At 37.7% G+C, this 12419-nt stretch overlaps 1 protein-coding gene across 1 annotated transcript; it reads right to left on the bottom strand.

Moving 5' to 3' along the window:
* Positions 1-4072: 4072 nt before the first annotated feature.
* Positions 4073-10337, bottom strand: LOC131533113 (tripartite motif-containing protein 16-like). The gene is made up of 6 exons (XM_058765189.1): positions 9738-10337; positions 8651-8746; positions 8337-8570; positions 5254-5413; positions 5066-5113; positions 4073-4848 (listed from the first exon to the last, which is right to left on the bottom strand). Exons 1-6 carry the CDS (start codon positions 10308-10310, stop codon positions 4331-4333), a joined length of 1629 nt encoding a protein of 542 aa, XP_058621172.1. The 5' UTR covers positions 10311-10337; the 3' UTR covers positions 4073-4330.
* Positions 10338-12419: the final 2082 nt, after the last annotated feature.

The raw sequence follows: 12419 nt of genomic DNA, 5'->3' as shown, positions 1-12419 counted from the left end.
TCATATCCCATTTGACTATTCCCATAAGTCTTACCATTTCTGGCAACCACAATGAGGAGGTTGTGTTGTATCTGCTGGAGTCCCACAGCAAATCCTTTGTGCTAGGGCACCCTTGGCTGGTGAAGCACAACTCCCACATTGAGTGGGCTGAAAATTCTGTTCTTTCCTGGAGCCAGCAGCTAACACGGTCTGAAATTCCTTGCCTACCTCATCTCCTGGACTCTCCCCATTTCAGTGTTGCCTGGAATAACAGTCTCCTCTTTTGTCCTTCACAGTAGCCCAGACCAGTGTCTGTCATCAAAGTAGGCAACAGCAAGAGCAATTCGAGCAGACACTGATTACGGTGATGACTCTGATGATGTCTAATTCACTATGTACCAGACTCACCGTATTTCATGTCATGCTTTAAAATGGTAACAAACTCTTGTAAAAATTCTAGTTATATTAATGCTATCGGGGTGGCTGTGTAGCGGTGTGTTTTCTGCATTGTGTAGAAATCAAGGACAAACTACTGGAATTCTTGTCTTCATGTCCTCGTTTATTCTTGATAACACAAACGAATATGAGGACTCGTGCAGCAATGCATGACGCTGAGAAAGAGAGAAAATTACAGATAATAAAAAAAAAGAAAAATAATAAACGAAACATCTGAGTGTTTATCAGAGAGGGTTTTAAATCACAATCATACAAATATATCATGTGAATCTATCTGTTACATGAAATACAGCCCTAATTGAATCACTGCAAAAACTTCCCAGACAGCAACATAGTGAAATCCATGCGTGCCAGATGTGGGCCGGATCTGGGCCGACACTGCTTGCTGTCTGGGTTGTGCGACCTACCGCTGTGACGTCTCATGCAGACTGGGAAGCAGCAAAGTGCGCCAACCCCCAAAGTCAGCATGGCGGCAGGAAACCCCAAATATGGCAAGTGGAATCACAAAATCATTTCCTAAATACACACCTGCTACACCTGCAGGATTTCTGAGTCCGACCTGAGCCCGTCTTTCCCTTCTCCCAAAACAGCTTATACTAGCTACTGTTATTAAAATAGTTCAGTTTAGTATGTAATGGAAAAGTGATTGTTTCGGGGGGGTTTTTCATAAAGTTAATTTAGAAAAATGATTGGAGCATTTTTTGTTTGTTAAATGCATTTTTGTAAGCAAGGTCCAAGCAGCAGCAGTGAGTTAATCATAGCCTGTGTTTGATTACTTTAGCCATATCAAATCAGCACGACTTGCCTAAAATAAAATCTATAGATATAAAACAGTTCAAGCATATCACAATGTTAGTTTAAATGTTTAACCTATATAAATGTGCGCTGTTAGACGCATATCCAACAATTTGTGTGGAGAGTGCAAGCTGAAGCGCGCTCTGCAGGACATGGAGGCGCCAGCACGATCACTTGCATTTTTTTTCTTACAGTAGAAACAACTTCAAATAGGCCTACGCCGTAATTTTTGCTCATTAAGGTAAGAGTAATACATCATTCGGAACTGTAAAGGGTCTACTTTTATCTGTGTGCATTCACAATATCAACAAAATGGTGTGCTTTTATAAAATAGCCTAAATAGGAAAACAGAGGATGCGCTTTCTGCCGGTCTTGAACAGGAGCGCTTCACAATGATGAACCGAAACTCAGCGAAATTGACTCACAGATATGATAAATATATCTATAGAAAGCTTTAAATTACTATTTTAAAACGAAATAATTCAAACCGAAAGCAAAAACCCTTTCATTATGTAATCCTAAAGCAGAGTTCCTCAATTAGTTTTCACCGAGGGCCGAATTCTGCCAGTAATACCAAGCCAAGGGCAAAATAGTCACAAGATGGTCACAAGATAAATATTCAGATTTTTCCCCCAATAGTCTGTTTTATTTAAACAATTATGAACATTTTTGCATTTAGATACAGAAGAACTTTGCCTGTTGAATGTTAAAAACAAATGAACAAACAAAAAATATGGATCTTCATGTCTGCCATTCAAATCAACTTTTCCTGCTCATCTCCAGACTGGATCTCTTCTCTCCACTTTCCCTAATTGCAGATTAAATTATTAGATCTGTCAGCATTATTATTTTTATACTTAGATTTTTAGGGGGGGGATCAAACTGTAACACCGTGTGTCCCAACCAGACATGACGCGACGCGATAAAAAGTATATTTTCCATGTAATTTTTGTCCTAACCACCGGCGACAGTGACACATGACAATAAGTTATACGGAATTCTAATTTAGGATTTTTTTTTTTTTTCCTGCGACGTCGTGGCAGGAACAAAATACAAAATATGACAGTGATAATCTCAGGTGATGATTATGTGCTTTATTCAATGTTAAAAGTGTCTAATGTTAGTTTGAATATTATTTGCCTGAGGTTTATAGCCACAGTGAAAGCAATAGATATTTTACCTCAGATCTTGAAAATAAATTAAAGCAAACTTACGTTAAAACTGTGAACTCACTGCCAACCAACATCCATATCAAAGATGGTATCAGCCACTCACTCACTCACTCAAAACTGCTCAGTCCATTCACATTTGAATCATCTATTTTCCGTGTCCACTTTTCTTTTCTTCACACTTGTCATGTTTTTGCTGTCACAAGTACAAAGCATTGCAAATCATTTGAACCTTGTGTCAGTACGTCATAAATAGCAGCTTACTGTCGGGGATTTGTCGCTCTGCGCCGCATCCAGTGTAGACAGCATCACTGATTATAAGAAGTTCTATTGTATTTTGTTGCTTCGCTCCGCGTCGCTCGCGTCGTTGTAGACACGATGTAAGTTAATGTCGCTTTCTGATGCTGCGTTTGAATTTTCATGCCACATTATTTGAAATTAGCGCAGGCCAAACTTTTTTCTCTCGCGTGCCATCTATTGAGGAACCCTGCTCTAAAGGCACGTAGCCTACAATGAGGAGATGGCGAGTCATTTTTCCCATCACTGTGACACCGTCTAAAATATAAAAAAATGGAAAAGCCTAACACAGGCCCGATTATAATTTGCGTTTTTTTGCGTGTCCTTTAATTGTATAGCTGCATATATTTTCTGATATTTATGTTGCTCTGTCCTGAATACCTTAAAATTTAAAGGATTAGTTTAACTAGCTACTATTTTTCATTAGTTTTCTGAAAACCGTTAAATTTAAAGGATTTGTTATCAAGTGAGAAAAACCAAAAAAGCTTTTAGAAATGTTTATCTTTATTTATAATGTAAGTAAACATTTAGCTTCATTTACCAGCATTTTACATTAGGCATTAACTTTTGTATGTGTGCGCGCGGGCGCCCGTGTCCGGATCGTGGTCCCATCGCAGAGAGGCACAAAATCACTCTCCAGGACGATTTCTGTCACCGTACCCTGTTGGTGGAATGATCTAACTAACTCCATCTGTAGAGCCGGATCCCTCACAATCTTCAAGAAACAACTGAAAACTCATCTCTTTCACTTTTTCTATGCTATTACTTTCCTTTAATATCTTCCTGTCCTAGCTTTTATTGTTTTGAACGATGACTGAAAACTTGTATAACGGGCACTTCTCAAGTTCATTGCCATCTTATGATGAATCGCTTGTTGTTCTCAACGGTAAGTCGCTTTGGATAAAAGCATCTGCCAAATTAATAAATGTACCAAATTTTTGGAATCTGATAACGTAATCCAGATTACATGTCACCAGTTACAACCCAGTACTGCTAATAGGTCAGCTGACCTGCTACTGCAGCCATGAGGTGACTACTGAACTACTGAACACACACATGTTGGGTTTCCATGTTTTGTGGAGAAATTACATAGATTTAATAGTTTTTATACTGTGCAAACTATATTTTCTATCCCCTTACCCAAACCTTACCCCTAACCCTAAAAGTAAAAAATGACTGGTATTAGTATCCTTATTGGGACATTTAACAATTAAATGCATGACAATAAAAACAGCAGCTTGTGACACCAAGAGACAGAAGAACACAAAACACTGAAAGAGGCATGAGGTGAATAATGAAAAGGATTTATTGACTGTGTAATCATTTTAATTTTGAAAGTAATAATCAAAAATGACTGATGTGATACTACACTGAACTGAACAAATGAGGGTTGAGAAATCACAGATACACATTGTCACTCAGCATGACTCACACACACACACACACACTGATCTTAATGTCTATATGAGGATTTATTACACATTTATTCTGACATATTATTTCAGTGACAGAAATTCAGTTGCAGTATTAATATAATGTAGAGAAAAGAAAAGACTCTATAACATCTCACTGTTACTGATTTATCGTGCAGCTCAAAGCATTATGGGTAGAATCTCTCGTCAGTCTCTTCTGATTCAACACAGTTTCACTGATGATCCAGAACCAAAAGCAAACCCAGGATAGAGCGGCTGAGTGAATGTGGTCTGGACTGTGTGGATGAGGCTCATTGTGTCAGAGACGCTGAAGAAGGACAGAGTTCCTGCTCTGTGATCCACAAACACTCCTATTCTACTGCTGATGGGCTTTACACAGAGATCAGTCTTTATGTTTTTGTGCATGAATGAGTAACTGGAGGAAGTGCAGAGCAAACCCCAGGACTGATCATTACGTCCAAACCAACACTTATTACTCGATCCCTTCCTGCTGATGCTCTTATATGACACTGAAATACGCACATCTCCACTCCACTCCAGCTCCCAGTAACAGCGTCCACACACACTCTCTCTACACAACACCTGAAGATAACTATCAAATCTGTCTGGATGAGCAGGATACGGCTGGACTGTGCCAGTGTTAGTAATCACTCTGTTGTTCTCAAAGAGACGGAGGCGTTTATGTGCTGTGTTCAGATCCAGAGTGAGCTGATGGGAATCTGATGGAGATAAAACACATCAGAATCAGGAATTATGAATCTGTTTGATCTTTTCATGCAGCTGAACTCTTCATGTTCAGTGTATCATCAGTGTCTCAGTACAGATGACCAGATATCAACATTTACATCATAAATTATAAAACTCTTCTTTCAGCTTCTACAGGAAGAACATGAACACACTCAGTGAGTTTTTCTGCTTGTTTTCGTACTGACTTACATAGTAGGAAGTCGTTCCTGGTTCTGGGAACAATGTTGGTGAATGTGACTGTGGAAATCAACAGACATGAACAGAGTGATTCTCATGATCCTGCATTCATTCCTAAGACATTTCTAATATGATGTTCTCCATGATATGAGATGATGATGGACTGGTTTCTGAGAGCAGATGAATCTCCAGGACTTTACCTCTGTCTGAGATCTTCTTGAGCTCCTCTTTGCAGAAATCCTCCAGTTTGTCTCTCAGCTGATGAGCAGATTCTCTCAGGTCATAAAAAGAGAAGAGAGAACTGAAGGGATCTTCATTTACTTCTGTAGATTCAGGAGGTGCTGAGAGAGACTGGAAACTCTACAGAAAACAGAAATCAAAATTCATCAGCTCCACACGTGGACGCTGCTCGTACAAGTGATTTAAATAGAAAGAAAAGTTCTAAAATCAGAGCCATTTGAGTTACAGACAGGGTAATAATATTTAATATTTCCAAGTAATATCTCCCAATCATTCATTCACGACTTACACGTCTATTGTCTTTACAATCTGTTGTTTTCTGAAACGAGTGACGCTGCTGTGCAAACGATCAAACGTCTTGTTTATTTTTCCGTGTTCAGCGCGCGGGACAAAATGAACGTGTCTAGACTGGAGCTTTAATGAAGGCTACTATTAAACTACTGAATGGATACTGAATATAATGTACATTGGGCAAATATTTGCTATTCCCCATAATACCTGATTTCACCAGTAGCCTAGATTAGATCTGAATAAAGTACATTATTTAACTGGATGTGCACTTTAATATTTCTAGTGAATGCAATCACTAATAATCACTATAAAAAGCAAAACCAATATCACATAAAAAACAATATACAGGTGAATCTCAATAAATTAGAATGTCGTGGAAAAGTTCATTCATTTCAGTAATTCAACTCAAATTGTGAAACTCGTGTATTAAATAAATTCAGTGCACACAGACTGAAGTAGTTTAAGTCTTTGGTTCTTTTAATTGTGATGATTTTGGCTCACATTTAACAAAAACCCACCAATTCACTCTCAACAAATTAGAATATGGTGACATGCAAATCAGCTAATCAACTCAAAACACCTGCAAAGGTTTCCTGAGCCTTCAAAATGGTCTCTCAGTTTGGTTCACTAGGCTACACAATCATGGGGAAGACTGCTGATCTGACAGTTGTCCAGAAGACAATCATTGACACCCTTCACAAGGGGAGTAAGCCACAAACATTCATTGCCAAAGAAGCTGGCTGTTCACAGAGTGCTGTATCCAAGCATGTTAACAGAAAGTTGAGTGGAAGTAAAAAGTGTGGACGAAAAAGATGCACAACCAACCGAGAGAACCGCAGCTTTATGAGGATTGTCAAGCAAAATTGATTCAAGAATTTGGGTGAACTTCACAAGGAATGGACTGAGGCTGGGGTCAAGGCATCAAGAGCCACCACACACAGACGTGTCGAGGAATTTGGCTACAGTTGTCTTGTATTCCTCTTGTTAAGCCACTCCTGAACCACAGACAGCGTCAGAGGCATCTTACCTGGGCTAAGAAGAAGAAGAAGAACTGGACTGTTGCCCAGTGGTCCAAAGTCCTCTTTTCAGATGAGAGCAAGTTTTGTATTTCATTTGGAAACCAAGGTCCTAGAGTCTGGAGGAAGGGTGGAGAAGCTTATAGCCCAAGTTGCTTGAAGTCCAGTGTTAAGTTTCCACAGTCTGTGATGATTTGGGGTGCAATGTCATCTGCTGGTGTTGGTCCATTGTGTTTTTTGAAAACCAAAGTCACTGCACCCGTGTACCAAGACATTTTAGAGCACTTCATGCGTCCTTCTGCTGACCAGCTTTTTAAAGATGCTGATTTCATTTTCCAGCAGGATTTGACACCTGCCCACATTGCCAAAGGTACCAAAAGTTGGTTAAATGACCATGGTGTTTGTGTGCTTGACTGGCCAGCAAACTCACCAGACCTGAACCCCATAGAGAATCTATGGGGTATTGTCAAGAGGAAAATGAGAAACAAGAGACCAAAAAATGCAGATGAGCTGAAGGCCACTGTCAAAGAAACCTGGGCTTCCATACCACCTCAGCAGTGCCACAAACTGATCACCTCCATGCCACGCCGAATTGAGGCAGTAATTAAAGCAAAAGGAGCCCCTACCAAGTATTGAGTACATATACAGTAAATGAACATACTTTCCAGAAGGCCAACAATTCACTAAAAATGTTTTTTTTATTGGTCTCATGAAGTATTCTAATTTGCTGAGATAGTGAATTGATGGGTTTTTGTTAAATTTAGAAGAACCAAAGACTTGAACTACTTCAGTCTGTGTGCATTGAATTTATTTAATACACGAGTTTCACAATTTGAGTTGAATTACTGAAATAAATGAACTTTTCCACAACATTCTAATTTATTGAGATGCACCTGTAATTGTTAAATGGTAAAAACATTAAATAATTTCACTGATTACATGGTGATTATGTGAAAGTGTGCAAATTATTGTTTCTAACTTAATTCTGTATTTTCAGCAAAGCAGAATTATGACTATTTCTATGCTGCTGTGACAAAAACACAGTTTCAGTGTTTATGCACAAAAGCATTTACAGGTAACTGTACTCTTACTGCCACTGATACTAATTACATAAATACATAAATACAATCATGATTATTGGTGGGTTTTCACTGCAATATCAACTAATTGTTTGAGAAAAGCTGCAACAAATTCAGTCATTTTAGGCTGCAATAATCTGGAAAATATCTAGCGAAATCCTTGTGGGACTGATTGATAATATACAGCCTCACTTCGTGTTTGGGGTTTCATGGTGAAATTCATCAATATGTCATGAAATGAAAATCCATTTTATCAAGTTTAAGATCACCTGATCCAATTTTGATGAATGTTACTCAGAATTGGTATTATTGAGTTCACTGATTTCACCATGATGTAAAAAAAGAAAAAAAAATTAGAAGGAAAAAAGAGGTATAAGGTTGAAATGCTAGTGAAGCTTTGAATTGTTGGTGGCGTTAGTAGTGTTTGACAGATAAATATATCTTCCAGAAGAAAGAGCTCAGAGAAATTATTCCTGAAAGATTTCCAGAGCTGAAAGCCACTTCCAAGCAGTGTTTCTTTCAAAAGAAGATGATCAGATGAGAGTCTGACTGATGATTATATAATAATACACTCATGAAATGTTTCTCTGTGAGTCTGGTGTCACAGCAGGATCTGCTCAAGTCCACTATGACCCTGTTCTTCTAGATCTGTGTTACCTGCAGGAACTGGATGTGATCCTGTGTGTGTGAAAGCTGCTCCAGCTCAGCGTCTCTCCTCCTCAGATCATTGATCTCCTGCTCCAGTCGCTCCAGTCGTTCTTCAGCTGGACTCACTGCAGTCTTTTCCTGATCTCTGATTAGCCGTATCAGCTCAAAGCGGCTTCTCTTAATGGAGCGGATGAGCTCAGTAAAGATCCTCTCACTGTCCTCCACTGCTGTCTGTGCAGAGCGCTGTTAGGACACACAGTGATTCAGGCTTCAGTGAGTCTGAACTGAGACTGAGACAAACTTCTCTTCTTCTCCAGACTCACCTTATGAGACTCCACAGCCTCTCTCAGCTGCTGAAGATCTTTCTCTCTCTGTTGGATTCTCTGCTGGAACGTCTTCTGCGTCTCCTTCAGCTGCTTCTACAGGACAAACAGATGATAGTAAATATTACAGAAAATCATTACACTAAATCATCATGTGAACAGATGAATCCAGTAAAAGTGGAGCTTATAACTAATGGCTGTTTCAAACTCCAGAAGTAATAACATGAGTACATGAACTCACATGAAGATTAAAGCCTGTTTCACACTACAAGTGTAGTATTAAAAAAGTGAAACTGACAGAGACATAGGGCTGCACACTGACAGTGTTTCTTCTGCGTATTAAGCTGCAGCTCTATGCAGAAAATAAATGAATAAAGTGAATAAATGACTAAAATCATCTGGATTCAGTCAGATTTACTGAATAGAAAGTCATCTGTCACTGCACTTAACTTGTGTTTTGACTGATGGAAATATATATTTTGTCAAAGAACGAGTAAATAGTTCTCTCCATTATTTTATATTACTTAATTGAAGCCTCTTTTACGAAATATTGTGTTGATAAAGGTTTACAGTGCATTTTCACCAGTGAATCTCTTCAATATAAACAGAAAATATAAACATTTTTGGGGAATGTTACTTTTAAAAGTAATGCGTTACAATATTGCATTACTCCAAAAAAATAATTGCATTAGTTACTTTTATGGAAAGTAGTGCATTACTTTACGTTTGTGTTACTTTTTGTCATTTTTTAATAACAAAACCCAATGAGAGCTATCAGTCAATAAATGGAAAAACAAAGGAACTTGGTTACTTATTTGAAAAAAAGTAACTCAGAAATTTCATAAGTAATTACGTAACTCGCATTACTTGTAATGCATTATTTTACAGTTACTTAAAATAGTAATCTGATTATGTAACTCACATTACTTATAATGTGTTACTTTACTAGTTACTTGAGAAAAATTATCTGATTACGTAATTCACATTACTTGTAATGCGTTACCCCAGAACTGTATATAAACACATATGAAACAGGTACATATGAAAAGTGTTTAGCAATATTTCATCAGTGTCTAGTTTTAGATACCTGTTTCTCTGTCCTCTGGTCTGCAGCTGATACAGTGTCGTGGTTTTTATGTTCATCCATCGTACACAGCACACATATACATTTCTGGTCAGTGCGACAGAAAACCTCAAGGAGTTTCTCATGTTTCTGGCAGATCATCTCCTGCAGTCGTCCAGTGGCATCGATCACTTTGTGTGGCTTACGTGAATTAAATTCCTCATGATGGTCAAAATGAGTTTGACAGTAAGATTCCTGACACACCAGACAGGACTTGACGGCTTTGTATTTTCTTCCAGTACAGACGTCACACTGCACATCTCCAGCTCCAGCGTAACAGTCAGCAGGTAGTTTGGTCTTCTTCAGTTTCTCCACCAGTTCAGCCAGCATGGTGTTTCTAGCTAAAGCAGGTCTTGGACTGAAGGTCTGTCTGCACTGAGGGCAGCTGTAGACTCTCATCTGATCCTCCTGATCCCAGAAGCCTGTAATACAGCTCTTACAGTAACTGTGTCCACACTGGATGGTCACTGGATCCTTCAGGAGATCCAGACACACTGGACACATGAACTCATCCTGAGAAAATCTGACTTCTGCCATTTTACTGCATGAATACAGAGACACAAACACACAGCAGCTCAACCTCACTTCAGTTTCTGTTTCCCTGAACTCATGTGATTCCTGTTTCTGTGTTTGAGTGACGTGTGTAAAACAGGTGTGTCTGTGAGTCTGTAAAGCAGGTTCAAAACCACTGGAAGCCAAGCCTGCAGCCTTTAGTTAAAAAAGTGTAAAGAGTAATGCTGACGCTGCAGCTTTGGCGGTACGCAGGGAATGAGATAAGAGGCCGTTTCTTTGAATGTATGTCAATGGGGAGAGGCTTTACTATGCTAAATAAACACCTTTTGTGTGATTATCAACAATATTTTATTATCTAAACATGAACTGTTGAGGTAAAGCGTACCTGCAGTGGTACAAACGAATGTGAGTGGAGCAGGAGATAAACAGCTGTTTTATTTGCGATCAACCTGTTTTTTTTTTTCTCCCCTTGAATTGAGCAAGGCATTCGGCTTCTTTTAGGGGACAAATGCTAAATCATGTGTTCGAGTTGGTTTTTACAATTGTTAGGTATTTAAATAGGGATAGTTCTGACTGACACGATTTGGTAACACTTTAGAATAATGGTCCGTTGTTAACAAGTAACTATGCAGGAAGTACTAGGTAGTACTACATTAACACTCAACTTAATACTGTTAACTAATAGAGAAGCAAGATTAACTAAGCAGTAAGTAATAGCAAATTTAGGAGAAAGGTAGTTCCTTATTAGATATTTGATAATTATTAAATAAAAATCTCCTCATTGAGAACTACTTGTGAACTATGACCAATTAATAAAGAATAACCAATTAATTACTAATCACAACAGTAACGTCTTAAAAGTGAACAATTGGGTTCTTTGTGGAAACTAATTTATGAATATGATATCCCCCAAATAAGTCAGCTACAATTTGAAATTGTGACTTCTACTCTTACCAAAGGATGGATGTTCTCTGTTTATTTCAAACAAAAACACAGAATAATAATAATAAAAATAATTAATTTAAAAATGTGATTGAATTGGTTAACAATTATGAGCTCTAGTTTGTGTCAGTTCAGTATTTTAGTGACAGTAGGCTGGGAGGACTTTTCTTGAATATAAATAATGATGTTCTCTTGACAAAAGCAATTCACATCCTTAATGAAGGCATCGACTGCATTTATATTGTGTTAAGCACAAAACAGCATATTCCAGATTACAGTGTCTGGTAAAATATCACTAGTGCCTCACACAAATGTATGAATGTACACTATGTGTCAGATTTAAATATGTTAAATAACGGATTAAATTACTTAGTAATTACTGAGTGGTTAAGGTGTTTTTCACTTTAAAATAATGGTCCAGATCACTAGTAGTTCCTGAAGGCTGACAAGCTAACCTTTGAGTAATTAGTGAGGGGTTCATGTATTTTTCACTTCAAAGCTAAAGTGCTACTAAGGAACTACTAGTGATCTGGACCATTATTTTACAGTGAAAACATGTTAACCTCAGTAATTACTCACAAACAAATGAATAAGTTATGTAATGTTTTATATATGACACATGATACAGTCATACATTTGTGTGAGGCACTAGTGATATTCTACCAGTAGATCATTTGGAGTGGGATACATATTGAACTGACATAAAACAGAATTCATAATTGTGAACTAATTCAATCATGAGCTTGTCAGCATCACTTCCTAATTATTAACATTTTTAAGTGAATTATCGTTTTTATTATTATTCTCTGTTTTTGATTGAAATAAACAGAGAACATCCATCCTTTGGTAAGAGTAGAAGTCACAATTTCAAACTGTAGCTGACTTATTTGGGGGATATCATATTCATAAATTAATTTCCACAAAGAATCCAATTGTTCACTTTTAAGATGTTACTGTTGTGATTAGTAATTAATTGGTTATTCTTTATTAATTGGTCATAGTTCACAAGTAGTTCTCAATGAGGAGATTTTTATTTAATAATTATCACATATCTAATAAGGAACTACCTTTCTCCTAAATTTGCTATTACTTACTGCTTAGTTAATCTTGCTTCTCTATTAGTTAATAGTATTAAGTTGAGTGTTAATGTAGTACTACCTAGTACTTCCTGCATAGTTACTTGTTAACAAC

Source organism: Onychostoma macrolepis, chromosome 24 (genome assembly GCF_012432095.1).
Source record: "Onychostoma macrolepis isolate SWU-2019 chromosome 24, ASM1243209v1, whole genome shotgun sequence".
Classification (NCBI taxonomy): domain Eukaryota; kingdom Metazoa; phylum Chordata; class Actinopteri; order Cypriniformes; family Cyprinidae; genus Onychostoma; species Onychostoma macrolepis.
Note: the sequence above shows the minus strand (reverse complement) of the source record. Positions and strands in the feature narration are given on the sequence as shown.